This window comes from Pelodiscus sinensis, chromosome 11 (genome assembly GCF_052426305.1).
Source record: "Pelodiscus sinensis isolate ZL-2025 chromosome 11, ASM5242630v1, whole genome shotgun sequence".
In the NCBI taxonomy this organism is placed as follows: domain Eukaryota; kingdom Metazoa; phylum Chordata; order Testudines; family Trionychidae; genus Pelodiscus; species Pelodiscus sinensis.
In genome coordinates, this window is record NC_143062.1 from 26350464 (window position 1) to 26374592 (window position 24129).

The following is a 24129-nucleotide window of genomic DNA, read 5'->3' on the forward strand; positions in this document are numbered from 1 at the left end:
GGTCCTGCCCGCTCTGACAAGAGCTGGAGGCCCATCTCTTGGCCCAGCCACAGTACCCCGCACACTTCCCGGCAGAGCTGCTGCAGGGTCTGTGTGTCCCAGAGGGGCCGCGAGGACACGGGTAAGCACCACGCTGCGGAGACACCAGGCGCGGAGCCCTCTGCTGTGGCTGCCCGGGATGGGGGTGTCAAACTCGGAGCGGTTTCAGCCGTCACATCCAGCCCCTCCTCTCGGCCCCTCCTGCTCTAGGCCTGGGGCCAGTGACCGCGCACTAGCCAGCTGCCTCTGTGCCTTGTTTAATGAAGCCCCTCTTCTAACTGGGACAGGCTGCCCTGCCTTCATTAGACAGGCTGCTGAGCAGGAGGCTGCTCCCATTTGAATGACAGATGGGAGCGGGGGCCGAGAGGTCGCCCTGCTTTGCAGTGTCTGTGTCTGTGTCTGTGCAGTTAGCCACCTCCACTCACCCAGCGCCAGGCCCACCCAGGGCAGTGAAAGGCCACCAGCCCCGGAGCTCCTAAGGGCCTAGGGGAGGGGACTGAACACAGCCCTATGCAAAGAAGTGCTAATGAGGCGGGACAGGGGTGCTCTTGATGCTGTGCCTTTAAGAGAGAGCTGGGAGATGGCAGCCCCTCCTCTGCCTTTCAAACTGTGTGTCTGGAAAATTGCTGCAGGAGCCCAGGGCAGGCTGCACCCTGGAGCATTTCTGCCAGAGAGCTAAGTGGGCACAAGGCCCCAAGTGGGTGGCACCGACCCATGGATCCAGCATTGGAGGGGCACTGGATGTGGGATTGCCGGGTGCTGCTCAGGACAATGGGCCCCCCACTCCCTCCTGGAAGATGCACATGGACCAGCTGCTTGTTGCTCTTGTAGGAGTGGAAGGGGGAACTCCTGAGCCTGCAGGATCTGGGCCTTCAAGCAAGGAAGCGAGGACACAGGTAAAGCAGATACCCGGAGGAGGAGGGAGGGGGCTCGCTGCCTGCTGGCAAGGCCTGGCACCAGAGCAGCTGTTTCTGAGGTGCAGGCTGCCTTGAGCTGCTGTAGTGTGGGGAGAAGCCACTTGCCATGCTGGGGTGGGGCCCATGATGGAGGAGACATGGGAAGGGGGAGGTACAGGACTGGAAACATGGCACAGCCTCTGCCAGGGGAGGGGGATTGACTAGAGGGATATGCCCTTTGGCAGGGGGAGGGAGGAGGATCCCCCAAAGGAGCTGGCATTTATCAGGTGATGAGGATGTTCTCAGTCCCGCTAGAGAAGAGAGGTGAGCCCTGCTGCCTCCAGGCACGGCCCAGCCACCACCTGGTGCTGGAGGTGATGTCTCTGTGGGCAGGGTATCCCAGAGCTGCCTATTGCAGGGCTCTTGCACCTATTACTGCAGCAGCCAGTGCTGGCACTGTAGAAGGCAGGATATGTGCTGGCTAGCTCACTAGTCCAGCCCAGGAGGGAATTCTATAGCCCATCTCTTCTCAGTTTGGCTCCCTATGAGATTAACACAAGCCCAACAGCCAGGAAAACTGTGCGCACCTTCTGGGGCCCCAAGGCCAGTGATGTTCCACACGACCGCTCCACAGTGCCCCGCGTCATGGGCTAATGTTGATCATTGGTTTCCCTCTGCATCTGGCCTTTCCCAAAGCTAAGATTCCAGGACATGCGTGTCTAGAGCTGGTTGCAGAGTAACCCCAGCACCACTCTCCAGTGGTGTTGCCACATGGGACCCATCTAGTCTAGCTTGCTCTACCCTGCCATGCAAGGAGCAAGGGTAACCTGTGTGGTGTCCTGTAGCATCTTGCAGCAGTGAGTTCCAGGGGTTAACTGTAAGTCTCTCTCTCTCTCTCTCTCTCTCTCTCTCTCTCTCCCCCCCCCAAGAAGTTGTTCCTTTGATCAGGTCTCCATGTGTGGCCCTTAGTCCCGGTGTTGAGGAATGCTGGGAAAGAGAGGCTCCAGGCTTCTGGGCTCACTTCTCTGCTGGGAATTGAGCAGCCTGGGAGCCCCAGCACCTCCTGTTTGTTTTCTTTCCGGTGGCCATCCCAGATTAGACTCTAGTGAAATGCTGGAGCCATTCCGTCGGCTGTTTGTTTGTTGAAGACATTCCCCTGGAGACTTGCTTTCTGGTGGTGGAACAGGTCTGAGCATGTGACTGGGCTGCAGCCGAGCCTCCCGGAACTCCCCTGACCGGATGGGAACAGCAAAGCCATGTGGGTCAGGGCCACTCAGCCCAGCACGGCTGATGTCTCTAGCTCCTGCAAAGTCATGGCTAGGACCAGAGCAGGAGGATGAGACTGACCCCCTCCATTCCCCCATGCGGCCTGGTTCTGCCTTGCCAGGATTGCCCTCTGGAGCGTGCCAGCCTCTTAGCCACACTCTGCACAGTGGGCCCCGCAGAATGGGAGCTGCCAGGGGTTGGTCAAATGATCCAATGACAGTTCAGTGAAGAATTAACCTGGAGAGCTGCTGGAGTGATGGAAATAGCCTGAGCTTTTGGGGGGTCCTGGGCCCTTGAGTTGCCGACATGGAAACTCCCAAGACAGAGATGCTTTAAAAGGGACCCTGGGAATTGCTTTGAGACCAAGTGGGGCCTTTCTAGCCTTCTTCTGAATGGGACACAGAGTCCCTAGGAGAGCCCTGGGGGCAGGGAATGGCCTCTCCTTATGGTTCCTTATAGCATAATGGGCTTCCAGTCTTGGTGGGAGCCTCGAGGTGCTTCCACATCATGAATGTCAGCAGGCTGGGCTTGGAGGAGCTGAGTGCTGGAGTCCAGTTGGTAGGATCTGAGGGGGTCTGCTAATTGTCCATGTTAGGTGGTGGCTAGTGGGAGGGGAGCCAATGTGCTGACTAGGGGCCCAGAGGCAGATGACTAGGAATCCTCTGCCTGGGAGGAGAGCAGGAGGAGACCTGGTCATCTATTGCTGCAGTGAGGAGTCACACCAGTGTCTGTGTGAACCCTGCCATCCTCCGCTGGTTAGCCTGTCTCAATCCTGCCTGTGTGGGTTCCAATCCCCTCTCCCCCAGCTGAGCTGCCCGTTAGCTCACCAGGCAGAGGCTGGGAGTGCTGGCATCACAGGGCACCACGTGCATGGAGCAAACCTGCTGCCCTAGAGAGGCAAGGAGCTGCCAAGGGGACGGAGGTGGGGCGTCTCAGATTGGATCCTGCCCTACAGCAATCATTTTGAAAGGTGCCTTGTTCCTTGTAGGACTGGTCACATAGAATTGTAAAGGACAGGCCAATGCAAAATCACCCAGGATGCAAAGGGAATTGGATTTAAACGCAGCTAATGCATGTTCCCCAGATAGCTCTGAGTCCCCTGCCTGGCTCAGAGCATTAGCAGGCCACACTCTCCTGCCTCGAAAGGAAAGTACATCTGGTGGCATCGTACGGACTCTTGCATCTTCCTCTGAAGCACTAGCGTTGCTGGAGACAGGAAAGTGGCCTAGGTGGGGTAACCCATTTGCTCTCCCATGCCGGGGATACAGAACGCTTGATGCTCATAGTTGCAAGTATCTGAAGTGCTTAAATACTGCAGGGATGGGAGCACCATGTATGCCACCACTTCAGAGGCTCATACAGCTGCACATCCTCTAATGTGAGGTATGCATCAAGTGCCCGCAATGCCCCTCTGCCACGTATATTGGCCAAAACAGACAGTCTCTTCGATAAAGGATTAATGGACACAAACCAAATAGTCGCAATGGTAACACACAAAAACCTGTTGGGCAACATTTTAACCTGCATGCACACTCATTAATGGATTTAAAAGTAGCCATTCTTTTGCAAAGTAACTTCAGGAACCAACTAGAGAGAGAGACTGCGGAACTGGCGTTCATATGCAAATTTGACGCCTTTACCCTGGGGACTGAACAAAGACATGAACTGGATGGGCCATTATATTCAACACCCAAATGACATCAAAAGCTAAGTATTGCGAACGTACAGCCCACTCTATTAGCCTCATTTAGCACAGGCACTCTAATTGACCATTTTTTCTCTTCAACTTCTCCTCTCTTTTTTTGCTTTAAATTTTGGGGGGGTTGTGCCTCTCTGAGCCTCTTGCTCCACTCATCTGAAGAAGTGGGTTGTGCCCACAAATGTTTGTTACTATATGTATTCTTTTCTTAGTCTCTAAGGTGCTAGTGGACACTGATCTGGATGTGCCGTTAGTCTGACTGGGGATGGAAGGGAGGGAGACAGGATTGTTCTAGTGGGGGTAAGAGTGATTACATGTTATTTCAGCATTACCCCATGGACCCCAGACTGGGTTAGCTGGTGAAAGTCAGAGATTTACACCAGGAACAGAATAGATCCAGTCTCACTTGTTGGGATCTGTCGTAGAAAAGGTGCTGATTGTGTCTCAGAGTGGCTTCCCTGCACCTGGATTGAAAACACAGCTGGATAATGTTATATGACCATACACAAGAATTGCAATGAAAATCAATCTTCATGCTCAATGACATAATCTGCTGAGAGCCGGGTCGGAAAGCACCCGTCTCCCACCCCATCTACAGCATCATGCAAATCGCCAGCTGTATAAATGGGCAGGTTGCACATTCCTCAGGAACATCCGCTATTGGCTTCTTCCAGGCAGGGCACGGAGTTGCTGGAGTCAGTGGCCTTTGGTGTCTTGATCAATTCTGTTGGTTAATCCTGTTGGTGTGGCCAAATGGACTGGCTCCTCTGGACACAGAACTACCTTGCTCCCCTGTCCCTTTTTTCAGAATGTCTAGTGAACATTTTACAACTGGCAAGAGCCTTTCTGAGGAGAGATGCTCTGCTGGGAAAACCCCCAGACCCCAAGTGTTCCCAGAACCTGGAGGAATCCTCTACAAGAAGTTGGAGGGGGTGTTCCATTGAGACAGCAGAGCCATTTCCAGCCAGGGAGAGTTTTCTGGATAAGGTTCATTTTGCCAACCAGCCTTTTTGGAGGGGGTTAGCGCGGGGGGTACTGAGTGTAGGGGGCTCGGGAGGTTCAGTCTCCGCAGCTCCCGACACACCAGCAGTTCAGCCCTGGGTTGGCCTTGGTGGTTTGGCAAAGGAGGATCTGAGCCGAGCCCCATCCTTGCTCCATATGGCCCGCGTGCTTCGCCCCATGGCAGCGACCTTCGTCTCCACCAACGCAACGTGGGCCAGGACGCAGCCTCCAGTGGCCACCACCTGCCCCCATTCCCCGCCACTGCTCAGCCCCCCGCTAGACGGAAGGCCCCGGGAACCTCTGTCGCTCCAAGGCAGAGACCGGGGATGCCCCGTTTCCCCCGGCCCGCCGGCAGGGAAGGGCCCGCTGCCCGGGCTGGGGCGGGAGGAGGCTCCGGGCCCGGGTGTGGCCGGCTCAGCTGCACGCCCAGCGCCCTGACACGCGAGAGGGGGAGCAACCCCTTGCACCTGGGAGGCCATTGGCTGCCGCGGGAGCAGGGGCCGGGCCGGGGGTGCAGCCTGCAGCGCTTTGCCCAAAAGCTGGGGCCGGGCTTGGCGGCGGCGGGGCACGGAGCAGAGACGCGGGGATCGGCCCCCCCCGGCAGCAGCTTCCAGCCTCCCTCTCCCGGGACTGTCTCCCCATGCGCGGCGGGGAAGGAGCGCGGCGAGCTCGCTGAGGGGCCGGAGCCGAGCCCGCCGGGTCCCAGCCCGACTCCCGGCGACGTGAGACCGGCACTTGCGGAGCCTGCTGGCGGGCAGCAGGTAACCCGGCCGGGTCCCGCGCGCCCCGGGGCAGCAGCTGCAGGGCGATTGGGGGCGGGGACGCCGGGAACCAGGGCCTCTCTGTGCAGCCGGGCTGGGCTCTCGTGCTCCGGGTCCCTCTCCGGGGCGGGGGGAGCCCCCGAGCGCAGGGAGCGCCCCGGGCGCGCGGGTCCCTCTGCCCGGCACTGGGAGCTTCCCAGGGGAAACCCCTCGTCAGCCTCATCCGCCGCCCCCTGGCGCCCACACCCCGCCCCGGCCGCTGCTGCCCAGCCCCCTCCCCCCGCGGGCTGCCCCCGCTTCGCGCGCCCGCCGCAGCGGTGGCCCTGGAGCGCCCCCCGGCAAGGCCGCCCGGGCAGATCCGTTCCTGGGGGAGGCTTAGCCAGGGCGCCCTGGTGCTGCGCTCCTTGTGCAAAGCGTGTCCCAGGGCATGGCGGGGAACCGCTTCTCTGCTGGGGATGGGGCGCCAGGCCAGGGCCAATCCCCGCAGCAACTGAGCAGATTCCTCACGCTGGAGCTGGCGGGCTTTGGGGACAGATGGGTCACTGGCCCTGGCCCAGGAGCTGGGTTTTTCCCCATCCCTGCACTCACCGGGGCAGCCACCCTCCTCTTTAGCCCTGGGTCTGTTCTGGGCAATGTGTGATTCCCAGTGGAGCCGAGCTGAGACCCTGCACTCATGGAAGCAGCAGACAGGCAGCCTGCTTAGGACTGCATGCTCCTCCTTTATGTTGACCCCTGGGACTAGTCCTGCCTGCACCCTGTGCAGTGGCACCCTGGCTCTGAAGTCCCTGTGGAACTGTCCCTGTTGGGGTCCTGCTGAAGGTGGCATATGCGTGAATGCTCGCAGCTTGGCACCCTGCACTTTGTACCCAAGTCTTACAGGAGCAGGCCAATGTTCCCTCTCATTTTTTCCCATCAGAGTGCAGAATACAGTTTGTTACATGCACCGATACATTGTGCAGATGTGCACCACCAATAGAAACTCAGGCTGCTGGCTGTGGGCAACTGTGAGTGCTCTGCTAATCAGCTGGGCGGCATTTGAATCTCTCCTGGGCAGTCGCCCAAGCGCTCAGGCATCTACTGATGGCGTTCTGCCCTGCCATTGCCAGGGAGACGTTCAGCATCTCCCTCATCCCCCACACACACTCCCCCTTTGGGGGCAGGGTCACCTTTCAGGATGCAGGCAGGTATAACACCAGAGCAGACTGAAGAGCTTCAAAAAGGTCTCACAAAACTAAGTGATTGGGCAACAAAATGGCAAATGAAATTTAATGTTGATAAATGTAAAGTAATGTACATTGGAAAAAATCCCAACTGTACATATAGTATGATGGGGACTAATTTAGCCATAACTACTCAAGTGAGAGACCTTGGAGTCATTGTGGATAGTTCTCTGAAAACATCCAATCCACTCGATGTGCAGCAGTAGCCAAAAAAGCAAACAGAATATTAGGAATCATTTTAAAAGGGCTAGAGAATAAGACAGAGAATATCTTACTGCCTCAATATAAAACCATGGTACACCCACATCTTGAATACTATGCATAGATGTGGTCGCCTCATCTCAAAAAGATATACTGACATTGGAAAAGGTTCAGAAAAGGGCAAGAAAAATGATTAGGGGTTTGGAACGGATCCCATATGAATAGAGATTAAAAAGACTGGGACTTTTCATCCTAGAAAAGAGGAGACTAAGGGGGGGATATGATAAAGGTCTATAAAATTATGACTGATGTGGAAAAAGTGAATAAGGAAATGTTATTTACTTGTTCCCATGAGATAAGAACTAGGGGTCACCAAATGAAATTAATATGCAGCAGGTTTAAAACAAACAAAAGGACGTTTTTCTTTACCCTGTGCACAGGCAACCTTTGGAACTCCTTGCCAGAGGATGTGGTGACGTCTAGTACTTTAACAGGGTTCAAGAAAGAGCTAGACAGATTCATGAAGGTTAGGTCTATCAATGGCTCTTAGCCCGGATGGGTAGGAATGGTGTCCTTAGCCTCTGTTTGTCTGGATATGGGTGATAGGAGAGGGATCACGTGAGGATTACCTGTTCTGGGGCACCTGGCATTGGCCACTGTTGGCAGACAGGATACTGGGCTAGATGGACCTTTGGTCTGACCCAGTATGGCTGTTTTTATCAATTTTAGGAGGTGAGAGTACAAAAGGGTGGGGCAGCATCCCCTCGCACAAGCTTTAGAACCTATTTAAGTGGGCAGGAATGGTGAAAGCAGGACAGAGCAGAATACAGGCATGAGGAGGGAGAGTAAACAAGTCAGCTAGCCCTGGCACCCGCTGCAGGGGAGAAAGGGAAGAAGTGCAGCTGGAGGAGGGAAGGGTTGGGTGGCAGAGGACGTGGAGTCTGTGTACACCCTTCACCTCACGGCTACGCCATCTGCAGCAGGGCACTCCTTGTGCATCGGATACAAAGCTCTTTGGAGCATCTCTCAGGCTCTATTTGCCTTGACTTTCTTCTGGGCCTCAGCCTGTGCCAGAGGAGAGGCGAGAGGGTGTCTGCCGGGAACTGTTAACAAAAGGGGAGGAAGTAGGATTCAAAGGGATCCCGGCCAAGTATTCACGCTCACACTGCTGTTCATGCTTGTGCTCTTAAACTGCATTGCTGGGGGACAGAATAGCGCTTGCCGGCTGTTGCGTGCTCACGCCTGCACCCTTGCACTTTTGGCCAGGCACAGCCTGGCTGGGGAAAGCTGGAAATTGCTACTAGGAAGCAGGAAGGTCTGAGGTTGGCAGGCTGGAAGCTGGAAATTGCTACTAGGAAGCAGGAAGGCCTGGACGGGGGCTGTTAGCTAGCTGCCTTGGTGCACGTGTGCAGTGACATCTGCTCTGCCAGGGGAGGCTGTCCTGCTGCCCATTCCCCACTGCCCGGTGCAGGGGCATCCAGGCCCTACTGAAACTTGACTTCTCTCCTCCCAGGGGCACAGCATTGTGCCATGTGGGGAGGTGCCCCCCTATTGGGGCTAGAGCTGGGGGCACTGACTTTGTTGGTAACAGGCTCCAAAAGGGAAACTGTCTCTACTCCTGCTGCCTGTCCTTTGCCCCTCGGTTTCCCTGCCCTCTTCTCCTGCATTCCTTGTCCCCCAGCTCCGGAAGGTGTCAGTGGGAGTCCCGGGGAGACAGATCCCAAATCTGTAAGGGTATGTCTACACTACCACCCTAGTTCGAACTAGCGGGGTAATGTAGTCAACCGAAGTTGCAAATGAAGCCCGGGATTTGAATTTCCCGGGCTTCATTTGCATGTTGCCGGGCGCCGCCATTTTTAAATGTCCGCTAGTTCGGACTCCGTGCCCCGCGGCTACACGCGGCACGAACCAGGTAGTTCAGACTAGGCTTCCTATTCTGAACTACCTGTACTCCTCGTGGAGACGTTCCCATCGCGCCTGGCCTGCGACACTGACAGCTCTTCTGCCCCAGCCATGGGCCTTGGGGTAGGGTCTGGGGTTCACCAGCTGTGGGGTGAGAAGAGCAGCGCCTCCCATTGTTAATGGATGGGAGCCTGTGCCAGCTGCAGAGTTTAGGTGGGCCCGGATCCCAGGCACATGTTCAGCCCATGTTGGAAGGGAGCCGCTGGCAGATCTGGCTGAGAGGAGTTTCCCCTCCTCTTTGACTGGCTCTGCCAACACGTCTCCCTGTTCCACATGGTGCCATGTGCACAGCGCTTCAGGCTGCTCATCAAAGCCCTGCAACATGCAACAACGCAGCCCAGGTACGTCTGACTGGGCCCCGCGGAGCCATCTCCCTCTTACAGCACCGTGCAGAACGGCCCAGGCTGCTCCAGGGGAAGGAGCCCAGGGCTGCAGTGCTGAGAACAAGCTGCCCGCACGCAGATCCTTGCGTGAGAGGCTCAGGCTCACCAGCTCAGGGGCATGCTGGCTGAAGCCTGCGGCGCTGCTGGCTGCTCAGCAGGGAGGCAGCACAGGTACAGGGCACCAGGCTGTGGAGGACCTGGGTTCCCTTCCCCACTGGGGGTCCTTCCCCTCTGCAATGGAGATAATCACGCTGCAGCGCCGCCTGAGGCTCGAGTCTCAGCCAGGCTGCCGGTCAGTCAGGCCGTTCAGCAACTCTGAACTCAAGGTGAATGAGAGAAGCAAAGTGCAGGAGAGTTTTCTCCCCAGATGGGCTGGGCTCCTGTTGCCTTCCCAGGCTTGTCCCTGGGCTGAGTTCCCACCCGACCCAACAACTGTCGGGGGATTTAGTTGAACTGCAGCAGCTTTGGATGCAGCTTTCAATCTGTCCGAGTTTAAATCGGGCTCACATCAGTTAACAGTGGGGCAGGCTAATCCAGTGGGCGTGTGCTCACGTGGGGCTGCATTAATGTTCCCACAAATTTTTCCATCCATGTGTGGAATCAATTTTGTTATGTGCATGAGGTATGTGCGGATGTGCACCACCAGTAGATATACATGCTGCACACTGTGGGCACTGTGCTAATCAGCTGGGCAGCATTTAAATCATTCCAGGGTGGCCACCCAAGCACACAGCATGCAGGGAATACAGGGCTGCACCAGTTTATCTAAATCAGTGCAACATCCTATGCTAGTCAAGCCAGTGCTTGTGTATGCTTGTGTGCAGAGCAAGCCTCAGTGGCTCCTTTATGGGCATGAGTTGGTGCCTGAAACCCACAGTAGGCGTGGAGGGGGTGATTGGTACCTGCTGGGGTGGGGTTAGCGTTAATGATGGCTACTGCAGCCCCTCACTGTTCTCCTCCTGGGGTGGTGAAGCGCTAGAGGAGAGGGGAGCTCTTCCAAACCACCAGCAAAGTTCCAGGGAGCCCTTGGTGCCAGGTCTTGCCCTCTCTCATCCCTCTGCGATCTCCCCCGGTCTCTGGGCCCTGCCAGCCCCGCTGCTCTGTCGCTGAGTCGCTTGGTCTGTGACGTGGGAGAGCTCAAACCGAGCCACAAGCGGGAGAGCCATAAAAACAACCCAGTTCTGTGCCACTCCAGCTCTTTCCCATGTGGCTCTAGAGCAGGGTTTCCCAACCTATGGGTTGCCAGGTGTCTCCCCAGGTGGCTCTCAAGGAGCCATTCACACATTTTTTGAATTGCCTTGGGTCACCAAGTCTTCCTGAATTGTCAAAATGGTCCCCATCTGGAAAAGGTTAGGAACCGCTGCTCTGGAGAAGGGAGGGGGGGAACCTGTTGTGGGTAGAGGGCCACTGACCCACAGAAAAATCAGTCGGGGGCCACACGCAAGTGAGAAACAAACAAACAAAATCCCCTCAGTGATGCATGGCTTGTGACTGAGAAGGGGACAGACACTTCCCACGTTCCCTCACACCAGAGTCTGGGGGGGCCCATGGTGGGACAGTGGGGGTCTGGGGTGCCGGAGCGGGCTCCTCAATGTTGGGGAGGAGCCCTGAGCCTCAGGGGCCACATCCAACCCCTGGTCCTGCGGTTCCCCACCCCTACTCTGGGCCAGGCTGGTACATTTCCCATGCCTCTAATTGCCTGTCCTGTCTGACTGCAGGAGAGAAGGATGGAGGGTCCATCTACACCATGGCTTGCTCTTCTCTAGAGGCCAATGTGTGATGGTGCTTTTGATAGAAAAGAAATTGTTCCTCCCCCATGTAGGCCCCTGCATAAGTGCACAGCATTAGTCTGGGATAGAGATTTCTTCACTCACGTACTCCAGCTGATGATCACTCTGTTTCCTGTAGCATCAGGATCAACAGTCCTGGGATAGTCTTTGTCCCAGCTGGTGTCACTGCACATGCTCTTCTTCTTCAGATGAATGTCTAACCCTTAGTGGAATCTTCCTATGCTACTTTATTCTATAATATCCTGCAACAGCAAGTTCCACAGATTAACAGTGTCTTCTTTTAGCTGTTAAATATGTTGCCCTTCAGCTTGAATGAATTAATGCGCATTGGAGGGAATTATTTGAATGAATCACGCCTGTTGCTGGGCTTTAAATGAACTGTAGCGGCTCAGGAAAAAGTCATGCATGTCGCTGTGGACAGCTCTGAGAGGTCTGGCTGTCAGCAGAAGCAAATCAAGTGGCCAGGTGCAGAGGGAGAGGGCTAGGAGACAATGAAGCATAATAATACTGCAAGGACTAGGACGCCTCAGGGTAAATGAGCACTGGCGTGTCAGATGGAATGTGTTTTCAGTTCTGGTCCCCAGAAGGAATCCAGCAGAGGGGAGAGGTGGCCCTTTGAGGGATGAAATGTAGTTCCGGTGTAGTGAATTGTACTTTCAGGAGCAGGGATTCTCTCCCTGGGTGTTCTCAGCCTATTGGCATTGGTGACCCCATGCCTGAAGTAAAAACTGCCCCTGCCAGCTCCAGCGCTATGGAAGCTGGTGACCCACCTGCCTGTCTTCAGCTGATGCCAGCTCCAGCCCTGACCCCAGGGGGCCATGACGGATGGGTTGAAAACCACTGCTCTAGATGTGTTAAGAGAAGGAACGTGGGGCTTGCCTATGTACCCGGATGTAAAAACTGTTGGTGGTCCCCTTCCATCTCTTACATTGGCTACAAAAGTGAGTCTCAAAGACAGCAATGCTAAGCTAACTCACGGCGTGTGTAACAGAGGCTCCCAGAGAAATCTTGACCATGAAGGGTCTGGATCAACATTCTCTCTAATCTTTTCCATCCATTTGTGGATGTTTCCATCCATGTGTAGAATACATTAAATTGGCATGTGCAACTGTGCACCACCAATAGAAACACAAAACCTAGCTGAGGGTGCTCTGCTAATCAGCTGGGCAGCATTTGAATTTCTCCCAAGTGCACAGGGAACACAGCTCTGGATGTGCCAAGTATGGGGGAGCTTCATGCTGTAATGAAATTGTCAGTGCCGTGTAACACACTTCCCTGCCCCTGCCAGCTCCAGCCCTGTGGAAGCTGGTGACCCACCTGCCTATCTTCAGCTGATGCCAGCTCCAGCCCTGTACCCAGGGGGCCATGACGGATGGGTTGAAAACCACTGCTCTAGATGTGTTAAGAGAAGGCAGGCGGGGCTTGCCTATGTACCCTGCCTGCTGGCACAAGAACATGGGGCTGGCTGCTGACAACTGAATGCAGATTGTTCAGAACTGACTAAAGGACACACTTTTCAACCCATTGAACCCGGAGACCTTGCTGCTGTGAGGGGTTGCTGAGGCCTGGAGCTTAGCACAATTCAAACCCGGGTTAGACCTTTCTAGAGACAATCCAAGCATCAATGGTTGAGACAACATAAAAACTAGGGCTGTGGAGGTTTAACCAGTTAACTGGAAAGTCTCACCCTTAATGGGTGTGGCTTACTGGTTAAGGTTAACTTGTGGGGCTGGAGCAGCTCCCTGCCTGCCACTGGTGGGGGGCAGTTCCAGCCCAGCGGTGGGCGGGGGGATGACTCCAGCCTAGGTGGAGCACCCTGCACCCCAGCTTGCCCCACCTTAATTGGTTAACTGGTTAAACTTATCCCTAATAAAAATGCCTCCTTCAGGCCCAGAGCCAAGCAGCTGGGGTCAGGCAGGCACTTGGTGGGGAGGGGGGGAAGGTGTTCCATAAATGTCCACTAGGGGGCTTCTTTCATGGGCCACTGGCCTAATGCCACAACCCCTGTGGTGGGGTGAGGTGCTTCGGAAGGTCTGGGGGGCTTTTTCCAGGAAGCTCAGCTGTGTCCCTGCCCCTGCTACCCCCATCCCATTGCTTTGCTGAGACATGAGCCCCCCTTGCCTGTCCCAGCCTAGCATCAGCCCCTCCCTCTTGTTGTGTCTTGCAGGCTCCCACGATGCGACGGTGGATCCTGTTTCTCGCTGTGCTGCTAGCTCCGGCACCAGCCCTGGCCCAAAAGAGAAACCAAGGTTGGTGGAGTCAGAGCTCTCCAAGGGGTGTACGTGAGTTAGGGGCTGGGGCCGCTGGAGGCTTTGCAGGAAACACTGCCTGGCCCCAGAGGGCATTTGTCCCACACAGTCAGCTGGATGAGTAAATTCAGGCTGTTCCCACCTCCTCACCTCAAACCGGCCTGTGCCCGGCAACATGATACCAGGTGTCTCCTCCCAGCACGGACTGGCTGGCAGGCTGCCTGGGCAGTTCTGAGCCGTGGCCATGCTGAATTGTGTGGGCTAGAAGGTGGGGTGGCTGCAGGGGAGGGGATGGACACGGACTTTGTCGAGGGGCTCATGGTTCCCCAAGTCCCACATGGGCCTGACAGAGCACTGGCGGTGCAGGGCAGTGATCCAGGGTAGGGGTACACTGCTCTCCTGCTGCCTCCAGGCTGCCTCTGTGCTGCTGGCTCTGTGGCTGGGACATCTGCCTGGAGCATGGCTGGTTGCTGTGTGGAGTTGTTGGGGGGGGTGTTACAAATCTGCTGCTCTCCGCAGTTCTCAGGCTCATATCCCGCTGGTATCCCTGTTGGCCTCTTCCCCCCCCCCCCCCATGCCCCCAGCCCGCCTCACTCTGCCTGCTGATGGGCAACGTGATGTGGGCTGGCCCGGGTGCTCAGCGCCTGGCCCCACCTGTGAGCTGCCTGTGGAAGGGGAGGTTGGAATCCCTCTCTCCGCCCTGCCCGGGAGGCCCTGGCCTTGGGGGATCCCCAGACTGAAAGCCCACGTCCCTGAAAGGAGGACTGCGAGTGGCAGAGAGCAGCGTCTCCCGTGCTGCTGTCCTGTATCCTGGGGTGGGCCAGAGTGCGCCCTGCAGCCTTGTTTTGCTCCAGGGTGCAGGCAGCGTTTCCCTGCTGCTCAGCGTGGGGGTTGCTGTTTCTCCCTCCCCTCACAGGAATGCTGGAACCCATGGAAGAGCCCAAGAGGTTTATGCTGGGGGGGGGGGGGGTGTAGGGGATGGCAGTGGCCCTATGCAGATGTTCAGAGCAGGCTTGTGGCCAGAGGACTGGAGTGGCGCAGTGGGATGCCGAGAGCCACTGAACCAACCTGCAAACCCTGCATATGATGGAAGCCACGCCAAGGCGGGGGTGCGGCAGACCCCCCTCGTTCCCGCATGATGCTCATGGCAGGAGGGGAGGAAGAGAAGCGATCCACGGGCCTGGGTGATGGAACTGTTCCGTTTAGGCCATGTAGGACCTGGAGCCCCAGCTGCCTCTTGGCGGTGATTTATCCCTGAAGGAATGTGGGATGTGCAAGGAGAGAGGCAACCGCTGCCTGGCTGGGGAGTCCTCGCCCCTTTGCACGGCCCTGGTTGGCAGGGAGGAACGTGGCACTAGTCTGAGAAAATCCAGCATGTTCTCTGCTCAAGGCAGCTCCTGGTCAGTGGGCCCTGGGGATGCTGTCAGCCCACAAGCACTGCTTGCAGGCAGAGTCCATCTCCTGCCTATTCATGGGGTAGTCCTGTACCCCCCACACACCCAGAACAGGGCCTGGAATGCCTTGTACGTCATGGCGTCTGGCACTGAACCTGTCTTCTTGCTGGAGAATGTGGCCCTGAGGTCTGAGTTTCCTTGCCCCGACTCCCAGATCCTGGCTGTCTTTGAGCGCTCTGTGGGAGGACTGTGGGCTGCTGGGGTAACAGGCTGGAAGGGCTAAGCCTAGATCTGGCCCCTGAGGCGAATGCGCCCTCCCCCCAGCATGGTGAGCCCATACTGGTGCTCCAGACTCCCTGATACCCCCACCGTAGGGCTGGAGCACACAAAATCTACTAGGCTGCCCCCCTCCCCAGGCTCTGATGGGTGAGGGAAATGTGGGGAGTGTCTTTCTGCTTCTCAAGCTTCAGAGGGGTAGCTGAGTTAGTCTGTAACTGGAAACACTTAAAAACCAGTGAATAGTCTTGCAGCACCTTAGAGACTCATAAAGATGGTATCCTGAGCTTTCATGGGCACAACCCACTTCTTCAGATGAAAGGAGTTATTAAAGGTTCAGTTTCTAAATAAATAGGGGATCCTGGGGGAGAGAAGCAAAAAAAGAAAAAAAGGGGAAAGAAATAGTCAATTGGAGCGTCCATGCTACATGAAACTGGTAGAGAAAGTACTAGTTGTTCTTAAGTGCTCTTTGTTTGGTTTTGTATGGCAGTAAGATGTAGAATGCAGTGGGCCATCCAGCCTGTGTCTTTATTCATACTTCTGTTATAGGAATCAAACTTGTAAATGAAGTTAAGTTCTAAGGCTTCCCTGTGGAGCTGGCTTGTGGAATTGGCCTGAAACAGTACGGTCGCTTTGAGATCCATTAATGAGTGCCAGGGCAAGTTAAAATGTTCCCCACCAGGTTTCTCTGTGTTACCTTTTCGGATATCTGATTTGTATCCATTAATTCTTTCCTGCAGAGGCTGGCCAGCTTGGCCAATATACGTGGCAGAGGAGCATTGCTGGCATTTGATGGCATAGATCATATTAGTGCAGTGGTCCCCAAACTTTCGTGGCTGCGAGGCGCCCTGGGGCGAGGCCGCTCATGTGCCGTGCTTCCGGGGGTGGGGCCACCCATGCGCCACACGCCCGGGGGTGGGGGCCGCCCACGTGCCACAAGCCCAGGACCAGCACCGCTCATGTGCCGCGTGCCGAGGTTGGGGCCAGCCCAGATGTTTCGGCGGGCGCACATAAATACCTCAGCGGGCACCATGGCACCTGCGGGCACCGTGTTGGGGACCACTGTATTAGTGGATGTGCAGTTAAATGAGCCTCTGATATGGTGGTTTATGTGGTTAGGTCCTGTGATGATGTCACTTGTATAGACGTGTGGACAGAGTTGGCACCGGGGTTGGTTGCAGGGGTGGATTCCTGGGTGAGTATGATGGAGGTGTGCTGTGTGGTTACTGGAAAGAATTTGTTTGAGATTAAGAGGTTGTCTGTGGGCAAGGATTGGCCTGTCCCCCAAGGCCTGTGAGAGTGAGGGGTCATTTTCCAGGATAGGTTGTAGATGGTTGATAATGCGTTGGAGGGGTTTAAGTTGTGGGCTGTAGGTGATGACAAGTGGTGTCCTGTTGTTTTCTTTTCTGGGCCTGTCTTCAAGTAGCTGATATCGGGGTACTCTTCTAGCTCTGTCAATCTGCTTTTTCACTTCTCCAGACGGGTATTGCAGTTTTAAGAATGCTCTATATAGATCCTGTAGGTGTTTGTCTGTGGGATTGGAGCAAATCCGGTTGTATCTTAGGGCTTGGCTATGAACAATAGATTGAGAAATCTGTCTTGGATGGAAGCTAGAGGCATAAAGATAAGTGTAGCTGTCAGTAGGTTTCCAGTATAAGGTGGTGGAAATGTGTCCGTCATGTAATTACTCTGTAGTGTCAAGGAAGTGGATCTCGCGTGGACTGATCCAGGCTGAGGTTGATGATGGGGTGGAAGTTGTTGAAATCCCTGTGAAATTCTTCAAGGGTCTCTTTCCCATGGGTCCATAATGATGAAGATGTCATCAGTGTAGCGTGAGTAAGGGTGCTAGGGGGCAAGAGCTGAGGAAACGTTGTTCAAGGTCAGCCAGAACCTTGTGGCATATTGTGGGGTCTTGCGGCTGCCCATGTACCTTCTCTAGCAGCTTCATGTAGCATGGACACTCTAATTGACTACTTCTTTTCCCGTTTTTTCTTTTTTCTTCTTTTTCCTTCTTCCCCCCCCCCCCCCCCATATCCTATTTATTTAGAAACTGGACCTTTAATAACTCCATTCATCTGAAGAAGTGGGTTGTGCCCACGAAAGCTCACGATACCATCTACATGTTTTGCTAGTTTCTAAGGTGCTACAAGACTATTAGTTGTTTTTTTAAAAATTGTGCTTCTCAGTCAGGGGCCACATCAGTGAGGGTTTTGGTTTGGTTTGGTTTTTTGCGTCTCACTTGTGTGTGGCCCCCGACTGATTTTTCTGTGGGTGGGCGGCCCCCGACCCAAAAAAGTTTCCCCACCCCTGGCCACTAATTCAATAAAGGGAGCCCCTGCGGAAGGGCTAGGCCACTTCCCTCTGGTCCTTATGTGTTAGAGCAAAGGGAGCCAACCCTGAGCTTCTGATGGTTGCTTTGCAGGGACGTGCATCAATGTTTATGCAGCCGACATTGTGTTCCTGGTGGATGGATCCTCCAGCATTGGGAGGGCCAACTTCCGGATGATCCGATCCTTCATGGAGGACCTGGTCAGGCCCTTTGTCCATGTGGTCGGTGAGAGAGGTGTGCGGTTCGGAGCAGTGCAGTACAGCGATGACCCCAGGTGAGTCCTGATGGTCCTGTCCCCCTCTGCAGGCACACAGGATGGGGGAGGCTCCTACAGCTGGGTCCCTACTGGGGGCACCTCTCTGTGCTCCTGGGGGTGGCTCTTGGGGTCCAGTCACCAAGGGAGCTCAGAATGGTTTGTGGGAGTGGCCCTGAAGCTATCTGCTTAGGGAGGGAGTGCTGCCAGAGCCTGACGCTGACAGAGGAGGCCAATGGCTGCTGTGCTCAGTGCCCCGTGATAGCCAGTGAATCCCCAAGCTGGGCTGGAGGAGTGGGAGAGTAAAATGTCTAATTACTCCCCTTGCTCCTGAAGCCCCTAATGCACGGTCTATGGAGCCCCACTGCAGATAAGCCACTGGCCACCTCTGTGTGCTGCTGCCTCGCGTCTATGGAACTGCACCCTAGGGACCAAGGGGAGTGAGCCCTCCCCTAGAGATGCCCCATGGGTCGGTAGCTTCCCCTAAGGAGGCACAGGGCTGTGCAGTTACTGTGCAGAGCCTGCTGGAGCTGGCCATGCTGTGGTTTGCCCCCATGCCCTGGAATCACATTTGTCCCCAGGCTCGAGTTCACCCTCTCCCAGCATCCAAACGGGACCGAGGTGAGGAGAGCCATCCAGCAGCTCAGCTACAAGACCGGGAACACACGCACCGGTGCCGGCCTGCGCTACATCGCTGACAACTTCTTTGGGCCCACTCAGATCCGGCCCGGGGTCCCACAGGTACCTCTAGAGAGACCCTGCTTAGGCCATGGCTGGGGAATGTGGGAGCAAAACGCTGGCCTGTGGCTCCACTCCAGAGCATGCTGTTGGCCCCGGCTAGGCCGCTTGCCTGGCTCCCTCTGTGCTGGAGGGGGAGCAGAGCCGGGTGCTGCTGGAACGTGGCAGTCTAGTCGTGCTATGTCCCCCCTCCTTTGAGCCCCTATGCAACCGCTCTACATTTCCAGCTCGTGCTCCATGACGGGAGACAGTGGGTAGGCAACAGGCTGTCTGATTGCTGTGCCCCTTCTTCCCAGCATGGGCTCCTTCCACTCAGCGCTACTCACCTCAGCTGGAATTTGGCTGAACCAGCTGGGGGCACTGGCCTTGGGGCCCCTCCCACAGGAGCTGGGCCCTGCAGCTAGTGTTAAGGCTGGCGTGAAGTTGGCCAGCCCCCTCCTCCTGACCCATCCTGGCCCCTTCCTGGCAGGTCTGCATCCTCATCACAGACGGCAAGTCTCAAGATGACACTGAGCAGCCGTCCGTGAAGCTGAAGGCTCAGGGCACCAAGGTCTTTGCTGTGGGTAAGAGACTCCAGTGCCAACTGGGAGCCAGGGGCGGGGGGGCTCTGCCTTCACCAAGCAGCTCAGGACTCCCATCACTGGCCTCAGTGTCCCTTTGGTCCAGGGGCTGTAGGAGGATGGCAAAGCCGGGCATCCGCCCTGTGATCTTGGCCAGTGTAGCCGCTGGCTGAGAGCGGGAGCACCTGGCTGCCCTTGAATGAGGCTGCTCCTCGAGGATGAGGGAGGGAAGTGGACGATGCAGGGCTGGGAGGCTAGGGAGCTCTGACTTGCAGTGGCCAGTGAAGGGGATGGGAAGTGGAGAGCAGGCTCCAGGCCCTGCCAACCCAGCACACCCGTAGCATGCTGCTGCTAGCCATGAATGGCTGGCTCTGCAGCTGCAGGCTAGGGGGAGTAAGGATGGGGCGTGCCGCTGTGCCAGCCGGAGGGCGGAGAGGGACATAACTCAAGGCAGAGCTGGGGATTGTTCCTAGGAGAGACCCTGGTGTCCCCTCACTAGCCCTCCTCCCCCTGCAGGGATTAAGAACGCAGACCGCACCGAGCTCATGAGTGTGGCTTCCACGCCCTCGGATGACTACTTCTTCTATGTCAACGACTTCAAGATCCTGAGCACCCTGCTGCCACTGGTGTCTCGGAGGGTGTGCGCCAGCACCGGAGGGGTCCTGCAGACAGGTAAGGGGCGTGTTATAGCTAGTCCTCGCGGCCTCCCCAGGGACAGATCAGCCCCGGACGTGCCTTGGAGCTCTGTGCTGGGTCACTTCTCTGCTCTGTGCAGTGCTCCTCCTCCCCTTCTAACCACGGGAGAGTTCCAGCCCAAGGGAGTTCAGCCTGGGCCCGGTCAGCACTTGGCTGTGCCTGGCAAGATATTCCCCTTTCCTGGGCACTGGCTATTGCAGCTGTTTCCGGTGCTGCAGTGCAAGGGTTAAATTCCACCCTGCCATGTGTTCCTGGAGATCACCCAGGCAAGGTGTGTGTGTGGGGGAAGGGACGGGCCGAGGGGAGGGGGGGGGCTAACTTGCCTCAGAGCTGCTCAGAGTGCACCACACCCCCATGCCCAGCCAGTCTGGAGAGCGCTGCCTGGGGCTCCAGTGGCAGCATCCAGGAGCCTTCTGAATGGTTGGGCCCTGGGACATTCCTCTCCCCGACCCATTGGCGGGCCTGCTGGTGATGACCCCCTCCTGGAGGTGCAGCTCGGTGTCCAGGGCTCTGTGCCAGTCACTCTGTGCCTTTGTGCCGTGGTGATGGGATGCTGACTGCGGCCCGGCGTTGGGTCACTTTGGCCCCTTGGTGCTGCTCTGCCTGGTTGATTTCCCCCACCCCCACCTCAGGAAATCTGAGTGAGCATGTTTTCATGATTCGCGCCCGATAACGCTCTTCACTGTGCCAGAGGCCGTCCATCCCCGAGTGGCTGCCTGTGCTGGGCAGCAGGGAACTGGAGTTCATGCCACAGCTCCATGCGTGTCCGCCCTGGGGAGGGCAGGGCGCCAGCAGGGAGCCTGACTGCTGCATTCCTCCCCCTCAGGTTCGCAGGTGTATAGCGGCCCATCCAACCTGGTCTTCGTGGAACAGGCGGCGGATGCACTGAGGATCCGCTGGACAGCAGCGGGTGGCCCCGTCACAGGCTACAAAGTCCAGTATGTGCCGCTCACAAGCTTGGGGCAGCAAGTGACAGCAGAGATGAAAGAGGTGAGAGCTTCCCTTTCCAGCTTTGTCTGGAGAACCATCCACCGGACAGGCTCAGCAGAGAGCCCATGCGGCTGAGGTTACGTCTACACTACAAGGGTTTTGCGCCAAAACGGTAATTTTTGCGCAAAAACCCGCGGAGCATCCACACCTCAAGTGCATTTTTCCACAAGAAAATCTGCAGTCAATCGATAGAAGAGAGAGCTTTTTGCGATGTAGGTAAACCTTCTACGAGGCATAACTCCTTTTTGCACTACAGCTCTTTTGCAAAAAGGCACGTGAGGACGCTCCGCAGGGATTTCAGAAAGAGACTATCCAAAAAAGCACAGGTGCTTTGATGGCTATTCTGTGAATGGCATCAGAGCTTTCTTGCGCAAGAGCGTCCATGCAGTGTGGACACTCTCCTGTGCAAAAACGATGCACTTTGAGGTGTGGACGCAGAAGTTTTTGCGCAAGAACTCTTCCACAAACGACTTCTTGTGCAAAAACCCGGCAGTGCAGACATAGCCTGAGTTCCCCTTCTTGCTGGGAAGGAGGCCATCTCTGCCTGAGGTAAACAGGAATGGGCTGTGTGTTTGCAGCCAGCAGCCTGCCCTGTGGGTGAATGGAGCCTGTCAGGTTTTCCTGGCAGCTACTCTGACCCCTGCTCCACCACCAGCCCCTTTAGGAAAGTGAATGGTGCCAAATCCCCCATGCCCCACGAGGCCCAGCTCAGTGCCGTCTGGGCAGCAGGAGGGGGCTGGCGAGAAGCAGGAGAAATGTTGAAAGAGTAATGCCTTTGGGTGCCGTTGGACAGGTCAGCCTGAGCCCTGGGGAGACGAGCACCGTGCTGCGCCAGCTGCGGGGAGGGACAGATTACCTGGTCACCGTCATCGCCCAGTACGCCAACAGCATCGGCGAGTCGGTCTCTGGCACAGGACGCACCGGTGAGTAACCTGCTTAGCTCCCCATGCAGTGAATTTCCCCGCATTTGCCCCATCTGCCTGCCCAGATACAGGCGCCAGCGTGGCACCGGGGAGCCAGGGAGAGCCTCTGAGCCAGGGGCATTCCTGATGGGAGAGCCTGGTGGGCTTGGGGTTTGGCCTGGGGCTAGAGAGGGTGGCTGCCTTGTCCGTGGGCCATTGTCCCGGCATGGGCCTGTTACAAGGTGGAGCCTGGTTCCTCAGGGCGGAGACTAGAGGACAGGCTGGCTGTGAGCTCATCCAGGCTGCTGAACCCGCTTGCGGCTCTGTTTGGGGTGAGCGTGACTCCCTGTGCCCAGGATCCTGGCAGGCTCCCCGTGGGAATGGACAGCTCCCTGTTGCCTGGCCATGTGCTCACTCCATCACTGCCGCCATCTTGGATTCTCTGCCTGGATGACTGCGGGGATGGGATCGCTCGGGCGGGCCAGGCACGGGGTGTGCGCAGTAACGCTAGCTCTGGGGTGGTGTGGGGGTTGGCCGTGGCGAGATGGATGGTCTATGTGGTGGCAGTCTTAGGGCTGCGCTGCCAATCTTTCCAGAGACTCTCCCGAAATGGAGTTGGGTCTCCCAGCAGCTATTGCAGCCAGTCCAAGAGCTTTCTGGCCGCTGGTGACGCAGCATGGGAAGGCAGACTCCCTGCCTGCCCTGGCCCTGTGTCGCTCCTGGAAGTGGCTGGCACATCTCTGTGGCTCCTAGGCAGGGGGGCGATGGGTTCCACATGCTGTCCCTGCTCAAAGCGCTAACTCTGCAGCTTCCACTGGCCGGGAACGGGGAACTGTAGCCACTGGGAGCTGCAGGGTCAGTGCCTGCAGGGAGGAGCAGCGTGTGGAGACACGTGCTCCGTCCAGGGGCTGCAGGGATGTGCTGGTCACTTCCCAGAGCGGCGCAGGGCTAGGGCAAGCTGGGAGCCTGCTTTAGTCCTGCTGCACCACCAACCGGGAGCCTCCCAAAGTAAACCCTGCCCAGCCAGCCACAGTCCTCACCCCTTCCTGTATCCCAACCCCCTGCCCTGGCCCTAAGCCCCCTCCTGCATCCCGACACTCTCCCCCAGGCTCAACCAGGAGCCCCCTCCCACACTGCCAACCCCCTGGCCCAGCCTGGTGACAGTGAGTGAGGGTGGGGGAAAATAAGCGACAGAGGGAGGGGGGTGCCGTGAGCAGGGCGGGGCCCTCAGGGACAGGGCAGGGCTAGGGTGTTTGGGTATATGCAACTGGACAATTGGCAACCCTACCCTGGACAGGCTAATGACCACCCCAGCCCCCATCGCCCCGGGTGCCTCTTGGGGAGCTCCTGGGCAGGGCAGACACTTGCGTTCCTCCTAGCCCCAGGTGCAAAGGGCTGGGTGCTTCCTGGAGCAGGAGGGTGTGAGTGTGATGCCCCCGCCCCTGCTCTCTTTCAGAGGCCCTGTCCGGAGTGTTGAATTTCCGAGTGGTGGAAGCGGGGCCGTCTTTCCTCAGGCTGGCCTGGGCAGCTGCCTTGGAGAGCCTGCAGGGCTACCGGATCACCTACATGGCTCAAGGTGAGAGCAGGTGACTGGTTGGCTGGGGAGGTGCTGCAATGTGGGAGTGTCCCCCCAGGCTGTGTTCTCTGCTGCAGGAGAACTGCCAGCCAGCCTGGCTGCAGACCACGGTCCCTCACGTGTAGGGTGTGGAGCCTGGATTCACTCCAGAAGGGCAGGGCAATCCAAGCCTGGACAGGCCTGTCTCCACTGCTCCAGGACTCGGCCGCGTTGGAGGAGAAGCAGTTAGCATGGCTCTCTGGCTGCACCACCTTCTCCCCCACCCCCCGCCTTGTCTGCCACGCAGCTTCACTAGCCACAAACCCCACCAAGCAACGGGTCTGGGCTTCCGTCTAAGGCAGGCAGGGACAGAGCCAGCTGAATGACCCCTTGCTCCCTTGGGAGGCTGTCCTGGGCTCAGTGCAGGGCACCCCAGGCCTGGCTGGGCCCAAGGGGGTTGCTGCCAGGCTGTGATACGCTGTGTGGTGTTTACATGCCAGAATGTAGAAGCCCAGGACCCCTGTAGGCAAGAGCAGATGCCTGCCCCAGCTCGCCTCCCACTGCGCCGGTCTGTGTTTGGGGCACTCCCACCAGCCCTGGTGTTGGGGGATGTGGAACCAAGGTATTTTGGAGTGTCCTGCGTGCATGTTGGGGGCACTCCCACCAGCCCTGGTGTTGGGGGATGTGGAACCAAGGTATTTTGGAGTGTCCTGCGTGCATGACAGGGAGAGCTGTAAGGGGTCAGTGGTGTGGGTGTACAGGGCTGGCTTGTGTGTCTGGGAGGAGGGCTGTACATGTGCTGGGGTGCACATGTGCAGGTAGTGTGGTGTGGTGCACTGTGGGAGGGGGTGTAAGTGTGCTTGGAAGAGTGTGTACAGGGGGTGTGTGTACAGGGGCTTTATGTGCTTTCTGGGATTTGGGTTGTAGACGGTTTCAAGCCCCCTTCTCCCTCCACCTCCCCGCTCCCT

At 56.9% G+C, this 24129-nt stretch overlaps 1 protein-coding gene across 1 annotated transcript in view; it reads left to right on the plus strand.

The window, feature by feature from the left end:
• Positions 1 to 690: 690 nt before the first annotated feature.
• Positions 691 to 24129, plus strand: part of COL7A1 (collagen type VII alpha 1 chain) — a 118993-nt gene continuing 95554 nt past the window's right edge. Inside the window, exons 1-9 of the mRNA XM_075938832.2 lie at positions 691 to 935; positions 13387 to 13468; positions 17561 to 17741; positions 18302 to 18461; positions 18928 to 19021; positions 19535 to 19690; positions 20541 to 20704; positions 21498 to 21627; positions 23063 to 23182. Of these exons, the coding sequence (XP_075794947.2) occupies positions 837 to 935; positions 13387 to 13468; positions 17561 to 17741; positions 18302 to 18461; positions 18928 to 19021; positions 19535 to 19690; positions 20541 to 20704; positions 21498 to 21627; positions 23063 to 23182 (1186 nt within the window). The 5' untranslated portion in view covers positions 691 to 836. The remainder of the gene's footprint in view (positions 936 to 13386; positions 13469 to 17560; positions 17742 to 18301; positions 18462 to 18927; positions 19022 to 19534; positions 19691 to 20540; positions 20705 to 21497; positions 21628 to 23062; positions 23183 to 24129) is intronic.